General features: G+C 32.1%; 4 protein-coding genes across 4 annotated transcripts; 2 read left to right on the top strand and 2 right to left on the bottom strand.

Annotated features, from left to right (window-relative positions):
• The first annotated feature begins 198 nt into the window (after positions 1-198).
• LOC148303939 (transmembrane protein 138) lies at positions 199-3,255 on the top strand. The gene is made up of 4 exons (XM_088269113.1): positions 199-434; positions 575-647; positions 983-1,154; positions 1,686-3,255. The coding sequence occupies exons 1-4, from the start codon at positions 307-309 to the stop codon at positions 1,793-1,795; spliced, it is 483 nt and encodes a 160-aa protein (XP_088125239.1). The 5' UTR covers positions 199-306; the 3' UTR covers positions 1,796-3,255.
• Ltn1 (E3 ubiquitin-protein ligase listerin) lies at positions 3,117-20,339 on the bottom strand. The gene is made up of 25 exons (XM_088269112.1): positions 20,129-20,339; positions 19,791-19,991; positions 18,765-18,896; positions 17,106-17,240; positions 15,555-15,670; positions 15,273-15,458; positions 14,473-14,644; positions 13,173-13,357; positions 11,780-12,650; positions 11,503-11,701; positions 10,725-10,921; positions 10,209-10,351; positions 8,989-9,529; positions 7,625-7,927; positions 7,300-7,514; positions 7,027-7,210; positions 6,752-6,938; positions 6,443-6,676; positions 6,183-6,312; positions 5,643-5,786; positions 5,369-5,475; positions 4,885-5,108; positions 4,012-4,185; positions 3,545-3,712; positions 3,117-3,254 (listed from the first exon to the last, which is right to left on the bottom strand). Exons 1-25 carry the CDS (start codon positions 20,174-20,176, stop codon positions 3,186-3,188), a joined length of 5,265 nt encoding a protein of 1,754 aa, XP_088125238.1. The 5' UTR covers positions 20,177-20,339; the 3' UTR covers positions 3,117-3,185.
• Positions 20,340-22,438: 2,099 nt separating this feature from the next.
• LOC148303937 (UPF0389 protein CG9231) lies at positions 22,439-24,957 on the top strand. The gene is made up of 3 exons (XM_088269127.1): positions 22,439-22,542; positions 22,682-22,937; positions 24,038-24,957. The coding sequence occupies exons 2-3, from the start codon at positions 22,690-22,692 to the stop codon at positions 24,231-24,233; spliced, it is 444 nt and encodes a 147-aa protein (XP_088125253.1). The 5' UTR covers positions 22,439-22,542; positions 22,682-22,689; the 3' UTR covers positions 24,234-24,957.
• A 460-nt stretch (positions 24,958-25,417) lies between these two features.
• Positions 25,418-27,735, bottom strand: Ccdc58 (Coiled-coil domain-containing 58). The gene is made up of 3 exons (XM_088269128.1): positions 27,563-27,735; positions 26,430-26,702; positions 25,418-25,823 (listed from the first exon to the last, which is right to left on the bottom strand). The coding sequence occupies exons 1-3, from the start codon at positions 27,590-27,592 to the stop codon at positions 25,722-25,724; spliced, it is 405 nt and encodes a 134-aa protein (XP_088125254.1). The 5' UTR covers positions 27,593-27,735; the 3' UTR covers positions 25,418-25,721.
• Between the last annotated feature and the right edge of the window lie 67 nt (positions 27,736-27,802).

The raw sequence follows: 27,802 nt of genomic DNA, 5'->3' as shown, positions 1-27,802 counted from the left end.
AAGGGAAGGGCCTCCATATGCTCCACCTTAGGAGCGGATATGGTTTAATAAATATGATTTATTTGCAACATGGGTAATCAAATACTGATAAATAATGAAGATTTAAAAAAAATGAACGCATCCGGTTACATCTTAAGCAGGTACCTTCTGTCTATGACTATTTTTGACAGTTGATAATTGTTAGTCTCTGGTCAATAACTTCATTATCGTCTGGTTAAAAATCACAAATAAATAATAACAAAAAATCGACATTTTTGAATATACTAAATCCGATTTGTTATATTTTTCTAAGTCATTATCTAGAAAATGAAACTTTCAGTGTCTCGATATTCCGCTGTTTTATTTATTCAATACGGCCTTATGATAGCTGATTTAATGTTGAACTGTCTAACACTCTTTCCAAGGAGCCATTCTGCAATACTTATTATGTTTGTGTGAGTTTTATTTTATGATACTTAATCCAGTCACTTAAATGCACATAATAATAAGCTCTCAGCTTCGATCATTTAAAAGAAAAGGCTCTGTATCATATTTTAAAAATATCTAATTAGATAATTATTAATTTTTTTTTCAGGTTCCAGGACTTACTCCTTATACTCGCTATTACAGCCATGCTTGTGAATTTCTTCTCGACTTATTTATTCCAGGTGTGATATTTTTGTAAATACAAATTTTATAGGAATGTAAACGTAACACCAATGTAAACATCTATGGAATGATTTTTATTTGTAAACCATGTTATTGTTTTGCACTCCACATTGAAACAATTCAAAAGAAAATTACAGTAGACTTCTAAATCATCCTATACAGTATTTTAAAAAAAATCTAAATTATCCTCTGCAGTATGCAGTATGGAAAAAGATATTCAGCCCAGGAAGATTCCCCAACAGAAAACAAAGTTTTTTCATACGTTAATGGAAACTTAGATAGTGAAAGAGTAATTTACATATGTACCTAAATCTTTCTTATGTCATTTTTACAGGCCGGGTTGATGGAATTTTTATTTGAAAAGTTTAGATCTTTAATGGTGATGACTCTTCTATATTTGGTGTGTTGTATCGCAACACACATATTCTGGTTGGCCGTCAAATGGGACAATCCACATCAACCTATCACCATTATGCTTGGATTATCGTTTTTAGTTCAGAGGAGCCGTAAGTATATTATCCTTCAGTAATACTAAAATAAAGTATTTAACTAACTAACTAACTAACCAGCACGCCGCTTCCCCGCAGGGGTAGGCAGAGAGAATAGAACGCCATACCACTCTGTCTTTGCAAATATTCTTCACCTCTTCTACATTCATGCATCTCCTCATACATACCCGCCGATTGTTACGACTCCCTAACCTGACCACTTTCAAGTATTTGGCATACCTGATTGTGCCATGTTTTTCTCGGTCTTCCTCTGCTTCTTTTTCCACTTACATTCCTCTCATAAATTTGTTTTATTGTTCTTTCCTCACTCATTCCTTCTACATGTCCAAACCATCTCAACACACCTTTCTTAATTTTATCGATAATGCTTATCTCAGCTTTACATTCCTTCCTTATTTCACTATTCGCACATCTATCATACATGGTTTTGTCGCACATTCTTCTGAGAGATCGCATTTTGACTGCATTCAGTCTACTTAATACAATAAAGTATTGAATCAGTATTAACATAATTATTTTTTATTTTAGTGGCTCCATTTTACTACTTTTTTTACAAAAAAGCTGCACTGCAAATAAGCGATCCGCGCTATTATGAAGATTTGGATTGGATCAATAAGGAAACTTCCCGTCATAATTAATCACATAAAATAACTTATCTCTAGCTTTTGCTAAATAAAGTCTAGTCAATTATTAATAGAATTTATTTAAGTAGCATTAAATGATATATTTTGAAACAATTACTGTATTATTTATTTATTTGTATAATAGAAAAAATTTATAAGTATTAACCACTGTTTTATTTTTGGAAAATTTAAGCAAACAATTTAAATAAATCGGGAATCATTTTATAAAATTTATTATATATCCTATCAGACACTGGATTATTCACCTTACGGATGATATATCGATATATATTATGGGTGTAAGTTTAAGATGAAGTATCTATCATTCTTTTTACAAAAGAAGTCTGAGAATCCAAAAGATTTTACGATATTTAAGGTGTGTCAAATCTTTGTTTATAAATAAATGCTGTATTGCACCCTATTTTTGACATCTCAACATAGATGAAGAAGAATATGGATGTCTGGGCATTTACAGGGATCACAAACAAGTATTTGGACACACTTAAAATGTTGTATTGTATCCTACTCGTAAGCTCTTTATATACATATTAAGATCATGTATTTATCACATAATTCCACTTTGTGAGCAGTAAGTGTGTAATTTATTTTTAATTTAAATTTCAAATAAATTAGTCACACAAAAATTATTCATTTAATTGTGTTTTCAAAACTAATACATATTTTTGTAAAAAGAAAAAGAAAACACATGTTTTCAGGGTTATTTAATGTATTTATTATAATTATACTATAAACTCTTTCCTATTTTGTATGGTACATCTCAAAATATTGATAAAATTAATCTGAAGACAAAATATAAGTGCATTTTACTTAAAAATCAAAATTTCCAAACATTACCTCTAGGAATGTTCATATTATATATGGGCAACCACTGGCCCGCGGGCCGGATCCAGCCCACTGAGCTGTTTTGACTGGCCTTCAATCATCAAAAATCATTTTTTTATTTTAGCAGTAAATATACAAACGAATAGTTTTTTTTCGAGGATGAAACACTAAATAATAAATTCAAACGAGGATAACAGATGAAAACCACGATAATTCTATGTGATTATCCTTAAGCAATACCAATGCCAATATTGATGGTCTCTTAATTCAAGCACAAGGCCAATCTTCGCATAAAATTTTGTAATCAGTATATGTTTATTAATATTATGCTCAATATATATTTATATAAATATACATTTATAAGAAGTAGCAACATGTTTTATTAAATTTAATATTACTTTATTATGTTTAATAATTTGGTTCGGCCTTTGACTCGGAGACAGAATGATAATTTGGCCCCAGACCTAGGAAAGGTTGCCCATGCCTGGTTTATAAATGTATGTAAAATTTCATTGAACTTTCAATTAGGATTTTAATTATTACTACTTACAGGCTATACATATTATTTAATGACCATGTGTGCTCTGCACATGGGGCATGTCGTATTTCCGCTGGTAGTAAACCATTTTTTCTGAAACAAAATAATAAATAAAAATATGCATGAGAAATTATGTTCAAGTAATCAGGATCCATAATAACACTCTCCTTATCATTCATCGTTCATTTTGTGTAATACGACTTAAAAACTCTACTTCACGATTGGAAGAAATATGGAAGAGATTAACCGTCTGAGTGCTAAGATTTTGGTAGATATGTACTGTTGTCGATATATCTACGATTCACACTCTAATCGCTAAGTATTTATGAACTAAAGACTTTGCTGAGTTTGCTTCATCTTATTTAAAACATTTAAAAACTCACCAAACAAACATGATGCGATTTATTCTTGCAAGTATGACACACAATTTTAGGCAATTTTCCAGTAACAGGGTGTAATTTACAGTAGCAAACGTAGCACTCGGGAACATTGTCGAGTTTACGCTGAATGGAATTCAACCAGAGGGATACTGTCTGCCACAATGTGCCATTCTGAAATTACAATAACAATATAGCAATATAAGGAATCAAATGAGGGATGCTGTCTGCCACAATGTGCCATTCTGAAATGACAATAGTGATGTAGCAATATGCAGAATCAAATGAGGGATGCTGTCTGCCACAGTGTGCCATTCTGAAATTACAATAACAATATAGCAATATAAAGAATCAAATGAGGGATGCTGTCTACCACAATGTGCCATTCTGAAAATACAATAACGATACAGCAGGACAAAGAATCAACAATATACAATTTTTTCATAGTTTTAAGTACAAAGTTAATGTTTTACCTGATGTGATAAGAACATTGTGATCCAAGCCACATTATTAGAAGGGCCCCCACTAGAAGCGACCCGAGGTATGCCGAGTGGATGATTGCTACAAAGTTCTATTGTCAGCTCCATTTTAGTTTGGTCCACTATATACTTGCAGAACACTTCATTTGTGGATGGATGGATTGAAAACTACAAAAAGTTAAAGGGACAGTGTTATTTCATAATATGTACTGAATATATAACAATGTTTTTCATAATTCTCTCAGGTTATCACAGCATACTGTTATTGTTTTTTTTTCTGGTTTATTATGGCATTGTGTAAACACGATGACATGTGACATAATAATCATAAAAAACCATTACAATATAATGTTTTAATTACTTCATGAATATAATACCAACAACAAAAAGTTTTTTTTTTTTAAATATTCAATAAATACTCAATAGTATTCAATAGTATCATAGGATGTGATAAAACAACAGAAATGAGCTCTAGGGGTGATTTTTTTACTATGCCACGCCTTAAGACAAAAAGAGATCATGTATCTTTTTTTCAAAAAAAGAATTTTTTCTGTAATGTTTTTATTTCATTCATGGCCAGGTAGGTAAGATTTTTATTTTATTATTACTATTACCATTACCATTACCACATTATATAATTTTCATGGCAACACAATAGACACACGCAGAGCAGTTTGAATAGTAAAAAGTTAACTGTTAAAAATGATTAAAACTGAATACTTTTCAATGGTCTATATACTTTAGTTTTTGGTGTGCAGCAGAATTCTAGTAATGTTGTCTAGGTGTGTTGTAGGTGAGAAAAGGTTGCGGAGTCTGTAGTATAGTATTGTGTGCAGGTACAAATTATGATTAAATAGAGAAATTTACCTCGACATTAGGCATTTCTTTTTGGCGCCGTACGACTTCGGCCAGCTGATGTGCGATCAGTATTGGGGAGACGTGTGCTCGGACCACCTTCTCTACTACCTGCGCCGTGCGAGCTGGGAGCGCGCCCCACCACCCCCGGATGGAGCAATACACCGCACCCACCCTCAGGGACTGTACCAAGGTAGAGCAGGATAGCCCACTCAATAAAGCCCAAGTAGGTGCCACTGAAATTATTATTATATATTATATATTACATAGCTTTTTTGGTCCATAATCAAAAATTTTATGGGTTGACTAAATTAAAATTAGGCAATTTTAATTCAGAATATTATTTGAGGTAAATACTGGCTATAATAATTATAAGACTGGTTAAATAAAAACAAACATACACAATTTTCAAAATGGCAATTATGGTATCTTCTCACCAAAAAAAAATATATTGAAATGAGAAATGAAAATATTTGAAACAACTGTTAATATTTACCTTTTGCGATCAACTTTGGTGTATTTTTAAAACTACTTGAAATGGTTTGTTCATCCGGTAATAATCTGAATAATGAACATACCAAATGTTCCACATATTTACGTCCCCTGAAAAGAAATCAACATTAACATGGTTTGAATACTCCAGACACTGATAGCTTTAAGTATATAATCACTAACTTAAAAAAAAAATTGGTTTCAATAAATTAATTTATTATCATATTAATTGAATATTTTTTCAATAAATATTGAAATATCTATCATATGAGCAATACCTGAAAAATTCTATATACTGGTACTGCAGAAATGTGACTGATTCCTGCGAAATATTCAGCATCGTTTCCCAAAGTAAAAGGTAGCCAAGAGTCATATTATAACTGTCTGTGTAAGGTAACAATATACAACGGTCTTCTCCGACTCTGTAAACATACATTCAATTATATACATACTACATATACATATACCACAAGTAAGCAGGCAGAAATAATATGTATAATGCAAGTAAAGATGAAAAAATAGTGTTGGTTTTAGCATGAGGATACATCTTTTTTTTTAAATTAATGTTTTACTTAGTAAATTCCACTATAGTGGAAATAGTGGTATTTACTAAGTAAAACATTAATTAAAAATGGATAGATTTTACCACAAAGTGACTGCCAAATCAATTAATGAAGATATATCCCCTAAATCGCACACATAAATTAGCAGGGCTATTTTTCAGATTTAAAGTTCAGACATAAATAACGTATTTTAATAAATGACTTATAGTACAATATAAATAATTAAAATAATGAATAATCAAAATAAAATATTACATGTAGGGACTGAGAACTGCATCCACACATTCTTGCAATTGAATGAGGGAAGGAACCATTTTATGCACAGATAGATTTAAAGGTTGAACTGTTTCTTCTTCATCAGCTAATGTAGAATTAGCTGCTGCTTCTGCGAAATTCAAATGTATTTAAATGAAGAACCATATTGAAATAAAAAAATACTAACAATTATTTGACTAAGTATGTATCTTGCATAAATAAATATTAGACGGTAGAATTGATTTTGAAAGTAAACTTACTATCTGTTTCAATTAATGTTGTTGTCAAGCTTCTTAACATATTGTGCGCAATATACTTCAGAACATGGATGCAAGGGGCACTCAATATTTCCAAGCACAAACTCATGATTAAGTCAACCGAATGAGTTTGGTTATTTATTAAATATTGAACTTTGAATTTCTGCATTATTTCATGCAGAGAATGGATGAAGAATATGTCTTTTGATGTCACATGATCAGAAGACATGCAATCACCTAGAAAATTAATAAAAATGTTTAATCTAAGCATATTATATTCATGTAATGATGTCAAAAAAAAAATTCACTTACCTAAAGTGTGAATAAATATTTCAGCTAAGTGATTATGGATGTCTGGGGTGAATATATCGATCCACTCTTGAGGCAAGCTCGTAATACACGCTGGAGGTTCTCTACGTAAACATTCGGCCGGAATACTACTAATAAATGTGTCTACTGCACAAAATAACTTAAAAGTCTCACAACTTAAGAGGGATATCTAAAAACATTTAAACAAATTGTTTTTTTTTTATATAAATAGGACAAGCCGTCGAAAATTCTGTAACCAAATAAAACCAAAAACTCACTTTGGCAGTATTCCAATCTTCTTTGGACTTGTCAATAGATTGTACAAGAGACGACAAACTAATGGTGATAAAATCCCACTGATGTGCCTCCAATTCCCAACCTTTAGTTTGAACAAAGATGGTTAAAAATCTGACAATCGATGCATTACAACTGATCAATTCCCAGCTGGCAGGTGTGAGCTCACTGAAATGACAGATTTTTTTTTAAATCACTAAAATTGTTTTGAAGTACCAAATAACAATACAAGGAGTTAATAACAATAAAGAACTCACATATCATAAAGCATAAGATTTTTGCATTTATAGTATTTTTCAATAATCAAGGATAAACTCGAAACTGGTGATGTTAAGCAAGGAATGAACTCTTCTTTTGTGATAGAAATTCCTTTAAATGTTTCATGATTAGACAGTAAACATACGGATCTTATTGCCAATATCCCAGCAAGATTCAAATCACACTCGTGGGTTTCCATAATTTTTTGTGAAATCTAAAAAATGAAATCAAAATGCATAAATAACAATTCAAGGAACCGGAAAAGTAAAAAAGTACTTTATACATAGAATAATTTCATAAAGCTTAATTTAATAAGAAACTTACGTGCATATTGTAAGAGAGATGACTTTTCGAATATTCACAAATACTATTCATATCATTCATTTTATTAATGGCTTGTATTGATCTCTTGAGTTGCAAATTTAAGTCGAAAGATTTTTCAGATTCTCTGAGTACTGTAGTGCAAAATTGCAGACAAACTGCCCAATACATTCCCTCTTCGTCGGATTTGCTCTTTATAAAACTTAAAATACCTGAATAATTTTCATTTGTCAACGACTTAAGGGCATGAGATGCAGATGCTTCAATAAGTTTGTAGTATTGTGTTATTGTGACATACCAGTACCACTGAAAAAATATTTCGTAAAATTAATTACACATAAAAAAGGAATATGTATAAATATGGACATGAAATATGAAATACGAAGAAATATTGACCCTTTTTCAACAGAATGCCAATTTGAGATTTTTTTGCATTTCATTAAACATATAAGAACCTTATTAGAAACAATGTACATAAAACATAACAGGCAAGATAATATTATCACTACAGTAATAGAGGAGAAAATAGAGAGGAATACAGTAGACAGAGAAAGGGGTTATGTGGAACAGTTAAAAAAAGGTGTCTTAATCATTAAGATTTGAAATGCACAGATTTGTGCTGCACAGACTAGCTCTTATAGCTGCATAAATTAGATCTTACATCTGCACAGACTGTCTAGCTCCTAAATTCTATATGATATGATTTGATATGATATGATATGATGATATGACAAAAGTGCAGGTTTACTATTGTCTATATTATAAAGTTTTTGCTTCCACAAGGGTCACAACCCTCAGTAATGAGGAATAAGACGGAGAAGAATATTACAAAGTAGACTGACGAAAATTACACACTACCCATTATACGAGCACTTACAATTCTTATATTTCAAAAGAATTTTTCTTAAATTGGCATAAACGTAATTTATTTTTTTACCGATGTTTGATAGATGTTCGAATGATGAAATAAGGAAAGAATGCAAGGCTGAGATAAGTGTTATCGGTAAAATTAAGAAAGGTGTTTTGAGATGGTTTGGACATTTGGAACGTATGAGTGAAGAAAGAACGGTTAAACAAATTTTTGAGACAAATGTAGTTGGAAAAAGAAGCAGAGGAAGACCGATGAAAACCTGGCACAATCAGGTATGTCAAATACTTGAAAGCGGCCGGGTCAGGAGTCGTAATAATCGTCGGGTATGTATGAGGAAATGCATGAATGTAGAAGACGCAAAGAATGTTTGCAAAGACAGAGTGGTGTGGCGTTCGATTCTCTCTGCCTACCCCTGCGTTACTGTTAGTTAGTTTATAATATAAAACTTGCAAACCTTCATTTATATGTATATTTAAATAATAATAAATTTACTTACTGATTGGTATTCATTAGACAATGTTTTGACGATTGCTATGTTATAGAGTAGAGTACTGAGTATATTCTTTATGTCAATAGATCTATCATTTTCCTGAAAGCTTATGGATTTCGATTCTTCCGGTTCACCTTCATCATCCGAAGAATTTATTTCTGCGTTGGTATTTTTAGTAACTAATACTTTGTCCATCAACTTCGTACAAAACAATAACCACCTCAGAATATTTTCCAGTTCATTGTCAGAAAGGGTAGTGAAAGATTTTTTATTTGAATTTTCGATAATTGCATTTAGTATTGCCGAATCTCCAGCAAATGGTGCATCCAGTTGTCCATTTAAAATGTCGGCCATTAAAGATGTAGAGTATATGCTTGCAAAGTATGATTGGAGATCTTGGGATTCAATTTTCATGACAATTTTAATAATACAACAAAGTTTAGTCAAGTCACTTTCAGCCAGGTTGGTTGTATCTACGCATGAGCATATCAAATTATATGACAGGTCAACCAACGCATTCATGTTTTCAATATCAAATGATGATTCTCTGTAATATAAAAAAAATATATTTTACTAACTCAGTAAAGATTCAGGCTGGAGTAAGTAATTTACGTAAAGAGATAAATAAATGTAAAAGAAGCAAATTATGTATAAAAGATTTAGGTTTGATATTCTATCATTTTTCTATCCCAGTGGAAAAATTAAGTGTTTAAGTATTATAAATATAACAAATGAAAAGCATTCAACTAGAAACAAATCCTCTGTTTTACTAAAATTTGTCTCTGTAAATATATTAATTTATTCAAGCCCTCATCCGCACCCAATGGTGCATAGGGCACTGCTTCATATAAGCGCAGTGTTATTTTGATTGTTTTTAACACATGAAGGAAAGGTGATTAGCCCTCCGCTTCAGGTACTACTAGTCCATGGTAGTATCAAATAAATATTGAAAAAGTGAAAGTGAGTGAAAAAAATCACTTATATTTATTTACCCCTACCCCTGGGAATCGAACCCAGGATCTCCAGGACGGTAGTCGAGCGTGCTGACCATTACACTACGGAGGCAGACAAAATATTAGGGGAAATATATTATTTTACTTTTATATATATTTTTTACCAATTGCTTTCTATATTAAATAAAATTTTATATTTTAGATGCTCAGAAATCTTACATGATATATTTTTTACTTGATGTAAATGTGTATGTATATTTTATGTGTACTTACAAATTAACAATTTTTTTAAACACTACATTTGAAGCTTTTTCTGCAAAAATTTGCAATTTATCCCATGCGAATGAGGATAGTCCATCCTGCCACGATGTATTTGCTTCCCACCATGTGTCACGGGACAGTACATCACTTCCACCCTAAAAGATTGAAATCATCGCCAACATCAATTCACAAAATATTTTTTTAAGAACCAACAAACATCAAACACTTCAAACCCCTTATTCGCACCCCAATGGTGCATAGGGCACTGTATCATATAAACACAGGGTTATCTTGATCGTTAACTTATGAAAGAAAGGTGATCAGCCCTCCGCTTCAGGTACCAGTCCAGGGTAATATTGAATAAATATTAAAAATATTGAAAAAATCACTTATATTTATTTGACCCCCTCCTTGGGAATCGAACCCAGGACCTCCGGTAACGGTAGCCGAGTGTGCTGACCATTACACAACGGAGGCGGACATACAAAACATCAAACACACTGTTCCAAAACCGCACAAGATATTTACCTGGACATTGCAATTGAGAACGAATAAGCTGAGCAGGAGTTCATCCACACCCTGATACTTATCTTCCGCACAAAGGGAAGCTGCGAGCTGAGAGGCAAACGAAGAGCACATGTCCAAATGTACGGAGTCATGGTTAGACAAAGATTTAGATAATATTTCTATAATCCCCGTACAAGTCTTTTCATCAATCAGAATACCTGCAAATAAAGGATAAATACATCCATACATATGCACAATAAAAGCTTGTTATTTACAAATTTGCCAGAATTCTAAAAATATTATGAAATTTGGTCTTTCTAACTTAACAGACAGTCCGCACTACGCAGACTGACAGCCAAATATGAGCTGCAAATATTAATGGTATATAATGCCAATTACATAATTTTTTTTTTTTTTTTTTTTTCAAAAAAAAAAAAATAATGCCAATTACATAATACATATATACAAATGTTCGTTTTGGTCTGCCTCCGTAGTTTAATGGTCAGCACACTCCGATACCGTTCTGAAGGTCCCGGGTTTGATTTTAAGAGGGACGTCAAATAAATATAAGTGATTTTTTCACTCTAATATTTATTCAATATTACCATTCATTCATGTGTGAACGTTCAAGATAACACTGCGTTTATATGATGCAGTGCCCTATGCACCATTGGGGTGCGGATAAGGGTTTGAAGAAGAAGTGAAGATTGGTTATGAAAATAGGGTTAAATTTGACTTGGGATTCTTAAATGAGATTTTTATTAAATATTACAAATTTTTAATTCAATATTTTTTTTACCTCCGCTATTATCTTGTGCAAAACACATCTTAAGCAAAGTGGTGTGATGCCTGTCACCTTCTTTTACAACGAGACGCGCCATAGAAATAATTGATTGGTGAACCAAATCTCCTTTAAGCCAGTCACGCACGGATTCACGGGAAGAATGTGGATGTGATAGACACCTTGATATACACCATTTTATTGTAGAAAGGGGCAACTGAAACATTCAATTGATTAATTTTCATTATTTGAAATACCAGTATGTATTTAAATAAGATTTTGGCTTTTTTGTTACCTGGTCAAATGTTTTCAAAAGATTTTTCTGCTCAGTATCAGTTAAATAATTGAATAAGACAAATGTCAAGTCTACAACCGCCTGCGATCTCATTGTGTCTCCTTTCAACCAGTTGAGGAATAATTCAGAGTAAAGATTGTAAACTTTGTCATCAGGCTTATCTTTTAAAACAGAACGCACCATCGCAACAAACATTTCACGGTTGTCAAATTCTAAGACAAGCGAATACAATGGTTCAAGTACAGCAGCAGAAATGTTATTGGATTTCGCCCACTCCAAATAAAAGACGCAGACATCATTCGCTGTCGAAAATAGCTCTCGTTCGTAAAGCTGTTTTATATTGACGTCAATATTAAGTTTTTCATTTTGACTCGTTTCTTGTGATTTTTTCATTTCGCTATCTTCACTTTGTTCAGAATCAAACTTGACTCTGGTAAATTTTTTCATTTTAATGTTAATACTGGATTTGAGTCCAGTCAACAGTTCTCTATGCACATCCGTTAATTCCTTCAAGTCGTCTTGCGGACTTGCTTTTTCCATTTGGGTGGTAACAACAAATAGAACATTTTTCCAGAATAATCTCAGTAGCTGCGTGTAGAAGTTTGGGTTTTGAGCAGTTAGCGATTGTTTGGTCCAAAACGTGACCAAGTCAGACAGCAGGCCGACGCTGACTTTCATAGGGGTGTACGGATTGGAGGAAATATGAGGGCGGGCGATAACGGCCAGCCACAGACGCAGCACCCGAGACAAGGTCTGTATGATGTATCCCGCATCCGAAGGTGTTACAGAAACATATCTGAGACATTCAGCTAAACCACTCATCCAGGCGGCACATTCCGATTTAGAAGATACAACACACCGTTGTTCCGCTCTATAAATAAACAATGTTATATTACATTAGTGATAGTTGTATATTTTAAAAAATATATCTGCTATTTCTTTGCCCATTTTAATTTATTACTAAGAAAAGCAACTTTTTATCAAGGATTTTTTATTTCATACTTAATTTTTTTTTATTTCTCACTGTCAAAACTACTAAAACTTGTATGATAAAAAGAGAAGGAATGCCGTGGTATAATTTATTTTATATTAAATATTTTTTTTCAAACACATAATCAGGTATATTTGTATTTTTATTATTTACACAAATATATCAATTTCATCTTATTTCTGTGAGCCTAATCGGTTCATTATTAGAAAAAGGTATCAAATTGTGGTAGAGTGGGTTCAAACCGAGAAACTCTGACTCAAGAGTTCGCAACACTTACCACCGGACCACAACCTAATAGAAAACATGGAAAATTTGTATGGCCAGTGTCGCGATCACGGAAACATGAAACCGAACAGTTAAATGGTTAAAAATAAAGAAAATAGTAATTGTATGATAAATTACCCTTTAAGGATGGCCTCAAAGAAGGCGTCCAGGAACTGCTGGGTGAGATTGGAGGAGGACAGGTGAGCCAAGAGAGGAAGCAGTAGCGGAGCCATGCGCCCCGCACTGCCCCACCCGCCCGCCCTCAGGCTCTCGCATATGGAGGGCAGCACACCCTCGTCAAGCTGTACCAACTTCCACCATTCCTGTACCAGACATTTTATTTTAACATTTTGATTAAGGAATTTCCGTTATAACCCTCCTTAAGAATGGTTCATTTGCACAATTTGCATGCATCCATATCGCTCACTCCTTTCAAGAACGTCATGAATATAAAATCGTCAATTTTCAGTTGTGTATATTTTCGGAATGCCCAGAAAATGTACTAAATCCCAGCAAAAGCGGCATATTTTTAACTTAATATTTACCCGCTACAGGACAGAAAGTGTTGTTTTTGCATTTTGAAGAAAAGGTATTGTTTAATTATTTTTTTAAATGTACTAAATATTTTTCAAATATGGAAAAAACCTTCAGGTTTTACCTAAAAAGATCTGTTGCACAGTAAAAAGTTCAATAAGTGGCTTGATATTTATTTTTAATACATTGTATTATATTTTTAAACTTTAAAAACGTTCTCCTGAAAAATCAAGTTTTTTGATTTATGACGTTCTCGAAAGGAGTGTGCGATATATATATGTATTTAGTAACTAAAAAAATGTAATTGAATCTAAAAATAATTATATAATTAAAATGTAACTTTATTTTAAAATCACTACAAATATTTTATTACATATAACTTAATTATAATGTCTACCGGTTTCGAAGCTAACCGCTTCTTTATCAAGACTGATTAATACTAAAACACTATCTATCTACTTAAACAAACTGGTTCAAAATATTCTAACGGTTAGGGAAAGAAGCTTGGGTAGATCTCAAGTGGTTTTATTTTTTTGTGTTGATTGGCTGTCAATCAACACAAAAAGTTTAGTCAAAAGGGATCAGGGATGATGAGTGATTATTTACTGAATATTGTAGGTACAACTTGAAGTTGACATAATATTCATCATTTTTATATTAATTATATAGTTGATTTTCATATTTTTTTTATTTCTTATTGTAATATTTGTCTTTTATCTGTTTTTGTATGAGCCTACTGCTACTTTTCACAATCTTGAAAGCACCTGTGACTACAATAAGGTCTGCCTTATGGCCTTCTGAGTAATCCAGGGTAGACACTGCTTTTCTACCTATATAAAATGCACATCTCCTTACCATTGAGGACAGATTAGAGTCAGAAGACATTTTAATGAAGAATACTCACTGTAATGTTAGCCATTAATATTATAGCATTTTCCCATACGGAAATAGTGACATTCAATTCCTTTTCATTCAGTTGTGTCAACAGGAGTTGAGCTGCCTTAGCTCCGTACTTCGGAGCAAACCAACCGCTAAATCTTTGGCACAGGCACCCCAAAACCATATAACAGCTGGTTCTAAAAGAAGAGAATTCTTAACCGGATCCACGATGCTTGCATAACTGTATGTGTTTTCACAAAACCTCAGTTCAACTTGGAGGGATTTTTTCATTGTGTGGAACTTTGGATAAAATAATACGTGAATCTTTGGCCTTATATCATCTGTTTAAATATCTGACTAATAATTTGTAACATCACAAGGATAAATAAAAGAACAGATCCCTGATTTTTGAGTTTTTTTTTTCCTGAGGTCGGTAATTAGTCCTAGCCATAATCATGCCCTATATCTGTCTCACTCTCGACGCTACGCATCGCCAGTGGGTAAGAGTGACACACGATGCGTGCTTTGATTTTTGTACGTTACGATCTTATTTGTTTATATTACGATATATTTCAAGAATAATGTGACGCAAGTGTATTATAGAGTACCAAAAAGGCACAATGAATCCTATTGAATGTTTTTGTTTAGGAAAATAAATTGTTTCTTAACTAAATACATGATAAAAGTAATCATTTAAAAAACGGCGAAATACCGCCGCGCAAGGGCGTCTCTCAGGAACAAAGTTAACGCGGTCAAAAGGTTAAGCAAGCTGTATAATATATACATAAATGTTATTATGATCCAAAATTAATGGACTGGACTTACCTAATTTGTGGCGTATTATGAGTTCCGTACTTCCAAAATTTGCTGTTGTCCAAAATTTTTGTTTGCTCCTGACATAACCATTCGAAATGCGCTTCAGGTAAATGATTGATTAACAATGCGTACCCTTGAAGACTTGCGATGATCACCCTTTCGTACTTTGCAACACATTCTTCGGGAGTATTAGTTCTGAAAAGCAAGGAATAAAGTGTCAGTAAAGCGAAGGTTTATACACATTTATAATACATAAAATAAAATTTTAATATATATTTTTAAATAACTTACTTGGGGTTGGAAAGTGAAGTTGGTGTTTGATATAATAAATTGTCGGTGATAAACGAGAGAATCTCAACCCTACAAAATGATAAAACTTCGGGGAGTTTCGCAGGAGGAAATACAGTCTGAAACAGAAGATATTATTTGCATAGTAAAATTCCTTTTTATTATTTTTCAAGGATATCGTAGTCATACAGGAGAAAGTGACCAAGTGCATTTTTTACAAAAACGTGATCATTGACTGTTTGATATCTTAGTAGCTTAATATTGCCATGAAAAAAAAACCCAATGGATTTTCAAACTTGGAAGTATAATATATTGACTTGTTAAAAATGATTAACTGCATTGATGTTCATTTTCTTGCCAAGCAAAAGTGACTTAAATGGCCCTCCTGAACATTTTACGTTTTGTTAGTTGGTCACTTTCTCCTGTACGACTACGATATATGTTATATGTATCTGTATTTCTGATTTAAAAAATACATACTCAGTCTTTTTATGCATTGTACGTAGTGTGATGCATTATCTTCTGATATAAATACATATGTAAATTTTGCAATAAGATTCTCCCAATATATTCACTGTTGTAAAATGGTGCATGTATGAATATGAAAAAAATGCTTAACATTTTATATTTAAGATGGAATATGAGATGGTAAAATCTTGTCAGGACAATACGCTTTTGATTTTTGTTGTTGAATTGACATATTTCTCTGAATAATGTATGGACATTTAATGAAATTAACTAATACTACAACCAGATGGTAAAAAATGGTAAAAGATAAAAAAGGTGGCCGCATATTCATAATTTAGTTCAAGGCAATGATTATTCCTTCATCCATGGTCCCATCGAGTTTAACTTTTTAGCTTTTCTTCCAAAATGTTTGGAATTTTATTTACTGTGTGGCTATTTCAGAAATCCAACCTTATAACTTAATATTTATTCATTTTGTCTCTTCGCTGAGTTATTACATATTTGCACACATTTTAGATGTGTGTTTAAAACTTTTAATTTAACTGCACTTTTGTAATTATGATATGTAATGCACATAGGTACGGCCCAATATTGTGTTTTGTGTATAATGCAAAAAAATCTTACTTTATCGCTCACTCCTTTCAAGAACGTCGTAAATCAAAAATCGACAATTTTCAGTTGTGCAAGTTTTCGGAATGCCCAGAAAATGTACTATATCCCAGCAAAAGAGGCATATTTTTCTTAATATTTACCCGATACAGGGCAGAAAGTGTTGTTTTTGCATTTTGAAGAAAAGGTATTGTTCAATTATTTTTTAAAATATACTTAACATTTTTAAATGGAGAAAAAACTTTCAGGTTTTACCTAAAAAGATCTGTTGCACAGTAAAAAGTTCAATAAGTGACTTGATATTTATTTATAATACATTGTATTATATTTTTAAACTTTAAAAACGTTTTCCTGAAAAATCTAGTTTTTTTATTTATGGTCTTCTTGAAAGGAGTGAGCGATATGTAATATTAAAATCCAGAAATAATAGAAAGGTATTACAATAGGTAAAATATACAATGCAAAATGTTAAAATACTTGTAATGCGGCCTGGGCTTGGTTTGCAGCAGGAACGTATGTATCATACTGCGAAGTAATCCACACTGGGGCTAGTTGTTTCAGGTACGGCGCAATGCTTCTACCACATTTGTGAACGACGGCTCCATGCGCAACCTAAAAGTACTTATTCCTTTATATAAACTTCTTGTACAACATGTATGTATATTGGCGGGATTATCACTATAAAGAAACATCTTCCAAACAACCAAATAAATGGGAAGTTACAGAAGGAATGTTTTAAAAAATTTATTATTTACATATTGGGGAATTCAATAGATCGGTTACATTTCATTTGAATTATTTTGGTTTTATTATTTTGTTTATATCAAGCTACTTAAATAAAAAAAACATTTTGTAATAAACATACTTGCATTTATTTATTTTTAAATATTGAGAAAAAAATACAGAGAAATTTTCATTTACAAGAATGTGTCAAGGTCGTGTGAAATTGGTTCATTCTTGAAGATACTGTCGATCCCCAACCTCCAATTGGTAAACCTTCTATTTTCATTGTCACTATCACTACTTTCAGTACAACAAACATTTTTCTGCGATTTCATCACTACTTGAAGAATTTGATATTGTAAAGACGAAAATGATTTTATAGTTATATTTTTCACTAAAAATTTGTTAAATTTGTGAATATTTTGATAAATGGAAACATTAGAAATGCACACGCCGCCACAACCCACTGGTGTCATCTTCGGTATATTGACGGGCCGCGCTTTTGGCAAAGTACACCAGAGTCGATATATTGATTCTCAGCAAAGGTTAAACCCATTTCTTGGAGGTTATCACAAATGGTGAGAAAACAAAGGGTTAAAGACATACGCGCTAACCAGTACACAGTAACAGTACATGGAGGATCTCTACTGGACTCCGAGAAGGTGAAGCTCCTACCACCAAGACAGGTCGTGAGCTACATGACTCATGTAGGTCTTGGCAGTGAGCTGTAATACAGAGGGAGGTCACAATAGACCTAAAATGGTCGCAGTGACATAAGGGATGCAAGATCCCTTGACCCCAAAAATAAAAATAAAAAAACAGTACATGGAACATTTGTTTAATAGGAATCATAATGGCCTAGGTCTATGCCACGCACGCCATAGGTGGCACGCGAGATGATTTTGCATGGCACGCAAATGAAGAGAAAAATTAAAAGTGATTATACAAAAAAATAAAAAAAGTTTTAGAAATAGTATAAAAAAATTCAGAACATATTTAAATGATATAATATAAAATTACCCATTTGACTTATCTAAATATAAAAGTTACAAGGCCGTGGCAAAAACAATAACTGTTATGTTTGATACTATAAAAGCATTTAAAGCTAAGTTGAAAATATTTAAATGGATATAATGGCCAGAAATTTCAAGTACTTTCCTTACCTAAAAAAATACATGATGGATCTAATGGCATGTGACACGCGAGATATTATTACATAGAAAAAAAATTGGCACTCAGGCTCAAAAAGATTCACCATCCCTGATTCATCTAGAATAAAACATGTTGCTTCCTACCTATGATTTAATAAAAATTTGTTGATAGCAGCAACCGACCGAAAGAAATGGAAGGATACAGAAGGGGCCTATATCCAGCAGTGGAAAACTGAAGGTCAAAGAAGAAGAAGCTTCATACCTGAGCGGCTTCCCTAATGCGATGCTCAACGTCAGTACTGAGTTGGCCGTAATAATGTGGCCATAGAGATAATGCTGCGCGTACTACAGATTCTTCTGAAGAATTAACCAGAGTTGTAAATTCATTAAGTGCCTGAAATATAAAACAAAATGTACATTTAGATAAAATCATTACTTTAGGAATGGAATATATTTGAGGAGAAGCAGACGATGAATGTGAAGGAGTTCTCTCTCTAACCCTTATCCGCACCCTATGGGGCAAAGGGTACTGCATCATATTGACACAGTATTATCTTGATTGTTACTTTTATTTATTTTCACCACCCCTATGAATCGAACCCGGGACCTCCAGAATGCTAGCTAAACACGCTAACCATTACACCACGGAGGCGGATAAAAGGATTCAGTGAAAATAATATTATTACTTAATAAGAAAGGAATAATAGGTAGGAAAAGGGTGATTAGCACAATTTTTTTAACACCTTAATTTTATGTACTTAAATTTAATGTAAAAAGGGTAAAACAGAATGTGGATATACAGTGTTGGATGGGATAAATGTTTTTTTATATGTTAACTTGTAATTCATGTTTTTTTTATGTTCAAGTACTATCTACCCTCTGATAGCAAACAGCTATATATGGTATCAAACATTTTGATCAATATCACTAGTCAGTTTTTGGTTGTTGAAAGATATTGCTTTTTAGCAATAAGCCCGCTAATGTACTTATTTATTTTCTGTACATGAAGTTTAAATAAATAAATAAATGTGATGTATAACGTAGCCGAGAAATCACAATAAAGACGAGGTTTGTGGTAGGTGCTGTGAGCACACACTAAGTAGGGGCGAACTTGTGAAGTTGAAAATTGTTTTTTTATTAAATTTTTGTTAACAGCTGCCCACTCTGCGTTTTAGTCTAAATCATACCAATTTATATTTGCAATTCTGGGACTTCGCAGTGTAGTGGACTGTTTACATTTCATGGTGGAATATGCAATAGGTGTTTTTAGTTAAGTTTTGTTAATTACCTTCAATTTAGTAGTTGAATCTTTTTTACTAAACTTCTTCAATATCAACTGGAAATTGGAATCTATGTTCGGGTCAATATCTTCTTTTACGGAGAATCCTGGTAGTATGGGCACAAGTCCACCGTCTTTAGCAGTTGAAAACCCAACATAATTGGGAACCAAGTTACCCAATATTTCCGCACTGCGACTGCTACTCGATGGCTGCAATGCAATAATCGGATGTTTTAATGGAGAAAACGGGTAGTATAATTTTAATAATTGGTCAATTTAAATGTATTATGAGCAATGAACCGCGATTTCGAATAACATATTTTTCAATGTATCTGTGATCGACATACCCTTGTATTATTTTTAGTTCTTTGGGCAACTTTGTGTTTGCCTCCCATTTCAAAAACTTATCACAATACAGCTTAAATAAAAATAATTAGCTTATGCCAATATCAGATGGATGCCAATATTGATGAAATGTATTTTATTTTCATTTATTCCGTTTTTTTATTCGGCAAAAGTCTGGTATTGGTATAGCCCGTAAACGTCACGAATTTGCACAGATTATACCGATGAATGATTTCACAACACTAATTCATAGATATACCTATTTTTTCAATCGAGCTTTAGTAAGTACCTACCTACTGAAGAGCTATGACCGGGTCTCAATAAACTAGGGTCCAGCCTGGCATCAATAAAAGAAATATAACCTCAACCAGGCACAAACGGATTAAATATTACAAAATTAAAAGGATATTTCAAAACTTGTTACCGAAGACGTACAAAATATATCGCTTTGATATTTATAAATACTACCGCAAACAAAAATGTAGGTATTTGTAATATTATATAAATGTTACATACAGTGGCAATAGGGTATTATCAAATATTATGGACATAACATATTTTTAACATTTCAAGGATACTGCAAGGTAAAAAAAAAGTGAATGGTGTTTACTTTAATAAAAAGATATATAAATGACACTGGTATCCTGGCAGATAATATTAATGACTTGCAAGTGCTGGTAAATATAATCAATGATGAAGGTGCAAAGTTGGAACCTAACATGAATATCAGCAAAACAAATTTTATTCCATTCAGCCGTCAGGACCTCACACAAGTACTCCTCACAAGTATAGAGAGAGTCATGAAATTTAAGCACCTGGGAGTGTCCTCGTTGAAAACGTCGACCCAGAAACCGAAGTAAAGTGCAAAATAGACGCCACTTGCACTGTTTATAATAATAATAATAATAATAATAAAACCCTTATCCACACCCCAATGATGCATAGGGCACTGCGTCATATAAACGCAGTGTTATCTTGATCGTTTACACATGAAGGAAAGGTGATCAGCCCTCCGCTTCAGGTACCAGTCCAGGGTAATAATATTGAATAAATATTACAGTGAAAAAATCACTTATATTTATTTTACCCCCCTTAGGAATCGAACCCGGGACCTCCAGAACGGTAGCCGAGCGTGCTGACCATTACACTACGGAGGCGGACAAAATAAACGTTTATAATAATATGAGAATTATATTCTATAATGACAGCCTCAATCTAAAATTGACAGAAAAGCCTGGAGACAGTTTGTGGACTCCATATGCTCCACCTAGGGAGCGGATATGGTTAATATAATATACAATCTAAAATTTAGGTGAAGAATGGTTAGGGATTATATTTAGTCAATATAACAGCTAACAATTTTTGCCTACGTATTTCATGACCAATGTTGCTGATCAACGCAAATGTACTTCAAATAACAAAAACAAGGAGACAGTAGTTGACTAATATCAAGGTCCGGAAGGTGTCCGATCTGAAGTATGTTCTAAGAAGAGAGAAGTACAAACTGTTGTACCTGATCATAAAAGGCAAATTAGAAGGTCGGTGTGGGCAGAAGACAAATCTCCTGGCTCCGAAATAAACGAGATTGGACGGGGATCAGGCTATTCAAAACGCCGTTTAGAGCTGCCCACGTTAAAGTCGAGGGGATCCAGAAGCTAGGTAATGTATGTTCATAACCCAAATAATATCGGGAAATAGAGTTGATGCCGTAAAACATTATGCAATATGAATAAAAAAAATCACACCTCCCATTAAATAGCGCGTCAGCGCGCAATAATGGTCAAAATCTGCTTTTGGGGATCGTCTGCAGCCGATTACAATAAACATGTCGGTCGGCAGCGTATTAACCTCTTTTAAGTTGTCTTGTGAGATATTTCTTTTCTCGCCTCTCACCTACTAGAAAAATTAAAGTATTCAACTTGTTGCAGATCCCAATTGCTTCAATACAAATTATGCGTCTTTATCCACATTTATTCCCATTGAGTCAGAGAAACAATGACCTTTATTTGGTATTTTATTAAAACTGTTTTTTTAATTACCTAACGTCCAAGTGACTCTGAAATCCAGCTACGGCTTATGCAACACCGCTTATCATGACCCTACTCAGGCTTCAACTTTTAAAGCTTAAGTGTCATAGCCTATGCCTATTCATGAGTGGATTTACTCTTTATGTTTAAAGTTACAATAATTTTATGTATTTCATGAGTGAAAATTCTAGGCAAAAACACTCGCTTATTATAAATGAACGCGTCTCACATTATTATAAACCATAGACATAAGTACTTATTTTGAAGTTTGACAGCGACGGATTCAAATAAAACGACCTTGAAATTTTAACTTAAGTATGTGCTGATTTCCTTTTAACAATAATCTTAATATTTATATTATATTAAATTCGGCCCAGTGCTCACTACAAGTAAGTATTTGAATTTTGAGTTTTAAAAAAAAATATTTGTCGTAAATGCTTAATTCGAGTGTATTCTCAGTATAAATTACGTAAGTTTTATTTTTTATTTGCAATAATAATGTATTTTTTATTTTATTTTTGCAATCAGAATATATAATGTTCGGAAATTCATCAAGATTAATTGGAAGGTGGAAGTTTATAAAACATAATGCCGCTATTATACGATTCCAATCGGAATCTGCTGGTGGACCCAAAAGTGGAACGAACATCACTCCGACTGATGGTGGATCTAGTGGACCTCGGCCATCAATTTCTGAAAGAGTCCACCTAACTAAAATGGAAAAACGATACATAGTCTGGACGGGAAAATATAAAACAATTGAAGAAGTGCCAGAATATGTTTCGTAAGTTTTAAATCATCAGTGCTTTACTAAGCCGTTTCATATTGAACATTTACTGGTTTTACTGCCATTGGGTGGGATAAAGATGGCCACGATAAACAATTTTCAAAAGGGAATTTGTTATGTTACAGTTCCACCCTTGGGTAGTGCCTGCAGGCGGTCACTTACAAAAACTTCCCATTTTTATTACAGTTTTCCCTCCACAAATTAGCCATTTTTTTCTGATCTGAAATCCATTTACTTATAGCTCTTCAGTATTTTTAAAAATAAAATAAAATTTAATAATGTACCTAAAGTAAACAGAAAGTAAGCTTATTTTATCTGTCTTACGCTTCAGGTATCAGTCCAGGGTAACATATCAAATATCGCAGTACAAAAATGCAACAATACATTGATGAGCTATTTTCAGTATTAATGGCGGCCCCCAGAGCTATTCACTAAATAAATTTTCTGTATACCTACATTTAGTTTTTTTTCATTAAAAATATATTACAAAATATAAAAAAAACATGTTCCCTAATAATCAAATCATAACCACTTTATTAGAATTCTGGGAGTTGTGGCCTGCGTAGGTTATTTATTGAATGTTCAGTTGCGACTTGGTGCTTAAAAGAATGCACAACCTTGTTGTAATATCGCTGACCCCTTTCAACAACGTCATATATCAAAAAACTTGGTTTTTCAGAATGTGTTTAAAGTTTAAAAATAAAATAAAATGTATTAAAAATAAATATCAAGCCACTTATTGAACTTTTTACTATGCAACAGATCTTTTTAGGTTAAATCTGAATGTTTTTTCTCCATTTGAAAAATATTTAGTATATTTAAAAAAATAATTAAACAATACCTTTTCTTCAAAATGCAAAAACAACACTTTTTTCTCTGTAACGAGGAAATGTTAAGTTAAAAATATGTTGCTTTTGCTGGGATATTGTACATTTTCTGGGCATTCCGAAAACATGCACGACTGAAAATTGACAATTTTTGATATATGACGTTGTTGAAAGGAGTGAGTGATATGTTACGAGTTTGCGATGTAAACACATTTCTTTCATAAATTTTAATGTTTTCAAAATATTTTTGTAACATTTCTTTTTTTCTAGTGTTAACACTCTTGACAAAGCAAAGAATAAGGCTCGTATTCGCATAGCAAACTATATGATGGTGGCAACGGTAATTGCATCCATTGCAATGATCTACAGTGGTAAGCAAGCTGCAAAAAGAGGCGAATCGGTGCTTAATCAAAACCTTGAATGGCACCAAAGCATCAAGGAGGAATATGAGAAGAAAGGAAAATAAAATTTATAGTATCTTTTAACCAAGAAAACAAAATTGGCATAAATATATTTATTGGAACTAAAATAATTATCAGAAAACTGCATAGATTCAATGTGCTGGGGTCTAGATAATTGGCAGGCAGATTAACTGCAAAACATTTCCAAAAGTTTTAGATATTTTTTTATTGAATATTGGTTATCAATCAAAACAATTACGTACAACACTGAAACCTAGTACTTGTTGTTAATAAGCTTAAAAAATAGTGATAAATAAGAAGCAGCAATTTCACATTATCTGTAAGTCATGTTTTTATAATAAACTTATTTAAAAAAAAAAGTTTGTGTTATATGTACAAATATTTCAATTTTGTACAATTTTTGTAGGCTTAAGTGGCCTGTTATAAAAAATAGGTAACAAGTTAAGTTAGAGTGGGTTCGAACTCAGAAATAGTCTCAGGGTTTGCGACTCTAACCACGGGACAACAACCCTGATTTGTGATTGTTGAAACTGAATTTTCTCATATTGAATTTATAATAGTTTCTCAATTGGTACTGAATTTGCTATATTTTGATTAATCAATATACGAAGAAATTGAGTGTTCAGAAATTTATTTAATTTTCTATTGTGATAAATTGAAAACTGTGTAAAAAAAAATTAACGGATGATATATATGTACTTATTTACTCTGAAGCCTCAAGCTTAAGATTTATTTCTAATTATCAAATAAAAAAGAAAAAAAAAGTTATTTGTTTTTTTTATTTCAATCCTGGTAACCCAGAATGAATATACTTTGATGAACTTATCTAGATAATGCCTGGGAGATGCCACTATCAAATATTTGTACTAATCTGCATTTTTTTAGTTCCAACAACAAAAAATCTACATAATAAATAAGCCCATGTGAGTGTATTGTTGTCCATCAATTAATAAATAGGTCATTGAATGTTTTTTCCATGAAATTAATTATTGATGGTAATAATAAATAAATAATAAAATACGATACTTAATAATTATTTGATTAATTTTTTGTATTTATTAACAAATTTGAATATCAAAAATAAATTACAAAACTGAATGTTTTCAATATTCGCATGATGGTGGTGTAGCATGATTCCCACGAAGATTAAGGATGTTTTTACTTTCTTGTGTTACTGGCTGATTAAGTTTTGATGGAGTGCATAAATGGTTTCAGTAGAAAAACACAATTTGTCAGTGGCAAAATTTTATCTATAAAATCTATTTCTTCATTAATAATGCAATATTTCTAATAAACATACAATGGAACACCACAAAGTTAACACTCCAGTGCAATGGTTTTCAAACTAAAACTTGCCGGGTTTTTGATAAGTACATGTTGAATACGTGCCCAAGATCTTTCGCGTTTGCGTAAATTTTGAAAACCATTGCTCTAGTATATAAAAATAACTAGCTTAGATTATTTGTATAAAAGAGTTCCATAATATTGAACAACAACAACAAAAAACACTATAAATCTAGACAACATCGGTGCTAATTTGGTTTGTAATAATTTCTGCACCTTTCATTGAACACTTTTTGAGTTCTTTCTTTGATAACTTCTTCAACACTTAATTCCGATTGAAGTAGTCTTAGCTGAAACACAAATAATAGTCATAAGAAAAAAGTTGTTTTACCTATGAGAAATTTTGCTGTGAATAAATTGTACAATGCACATCGCAATGAACCAAAACCTCAATACTTAAGTCACTATTTACAAAATCAATTTATTTAATCATCAAGATAAACATTTGTATTTTCCCACTCAAATAATATGGCAGTTCTGTAACTGCAATAAACAGCGCAAGGTACCGAATGCTGACTCATTATGAATCTTATTTATTCTTTACAAATAAAATCATTAAATGATATTTTCCAATTGATTATGTTAAAAATAATTAAATTACTACATGTATTTGTTTGATTTGGTAATATGTACATAGTTTATTTATTTCCTTTTGAGTTCGTATTGTACTTAAACAATAATTTTTACAATTATACTTCTACTTTTATCAAGTATCAATCTAAATGTAATTATAATTATTATTGGAAGCGCTCACTTGTGAAAGTCTCGAGTAAAAAATGATTTTCTTCAAAACCGGTGGACATTATAAACAAGTTATAATAAGATATATACAGATTTTAAAGCAAAGTTATTTTTTAGGTTATATAGTTTGATTGTGACGTAAACAAATATCTCACCTTAGTTTGTTCAGATTTCAATTTCTTCAATACTTCTATGTCATCATTGAAATGCTCCTTTTTATCTTTGAGTTGCTTAACCTTTTCAGCGCTTGATAAAATACATTTCTTAATTGCCACCTCCCGTTGAGAATGTCCACTTTGTATTTGTGAAAACAAATCCTTGCATTTGGCAGGCGCGTCAACTTGGCTTCGAAAAGAATCCGTCGGAATTGATGTATTTAGGGTATAAATTATTTTGTCATCTAACAGCCTCATTTTGTTCAAGACATCCTGGAAAAGTACATTTAGGATGTTTTTAATTCACTTCATTGAAGAAAGTTTTGTTCGTTTTGTAAAAAGTATGAAATAATAAAATCTCGATTATTCTCAGTTATTTTCATTATTAATTTGTTACTGCTATAATGAGCTCATTGAAGAAAAATTACAGAAATGTACGTTTGCAATTGCTATAGTAGTTGAAAAAGAAATTCTAAAATTACAGAATCTATAGCTTATAAAATGAAGTAATTTTTTTTAATGAATATGAATACAAATTATTCTTATTGAATTTGAGCAATTATGACATTTATTAGGTACAACCCAATTCTAAACCTGGATATTTTTAGCTTAATTCAACTTCCGGGCTTCCTTTCCAGAATAGTGAGAAAACATTGTTACATAATATTTTTAAGTTCTTTTGAAAGGGAGGTACGGATCAGATAGATTTTTTTAAAGGATTTAGCCGCTTATGATATATTCCATGATTCTTTGTCATATTAAAATAAAATTAACATATCTCTATATTTTTTTTTTCATAATGTTGTGGCTAAGACCCTGTTGGGTGGGACAAGTGAAGAGTTGTTAAAAAAATTAAAAGAAATTTGTTACCTTACAAATTTGCCCCTGCATAGAGGTATAATAAGTTCATTCTAGAATAAATGTATTACACCAAAAACAAACATTTATAATTTTCTAAGTGTAGCTTATATGTATTGTAAGAGTCTGTGCGTTTAATTTCAAGATGAATTTCAGTGGTTCATATCCTTCACCACAAAGACCGCTAAGAAGCTTATTGTTGTTAAAAAAAAGTGATATGGTGTGAAAGATAATATTTAAATGAAGTAATTCAAAATTAGCTTATTTTTATTTACCTGAAACTGTAAAAAGTCTTGACATTCCATAATTAATAAATATAATTTATAGTTATTAAAATTATCTACAGCCTTATTATCTAAACCAAAAATATTTTTTTAGGTTAAGCAACTTAATTGACACGCCATAGATTAAACCCGACTTGCGTCTTGGATCTTTCCACAGATAATATAAATTACTGTATAGTCTATGCGCTTCAAAAGCGCGTGCAAATCGACGATATCCAATGAAAATCATCC

The sequence above is a fragment of the Brachycentrus maculatus genome, unplaced genomic scaffold (assembly GCF_059751285.1).
Source record: "Brachycentrus maculatus isolate JH-2025_06_01 unplaced genomic scaffold, ASM5975128v1 h1tg000339l, whole genome shotgun sequence".
Lineage (NCBI taxonomy): Eukaryota > Metazoa > Arthropoda > Insecta > Trichoptera > Brachycentridae > Brachycentrus > Brachycentrus maculatus.
Note: the sequence above shows the minus strand (reverse complement) of the source record. Positions and strands in the feature narration are given on the sequence as shown.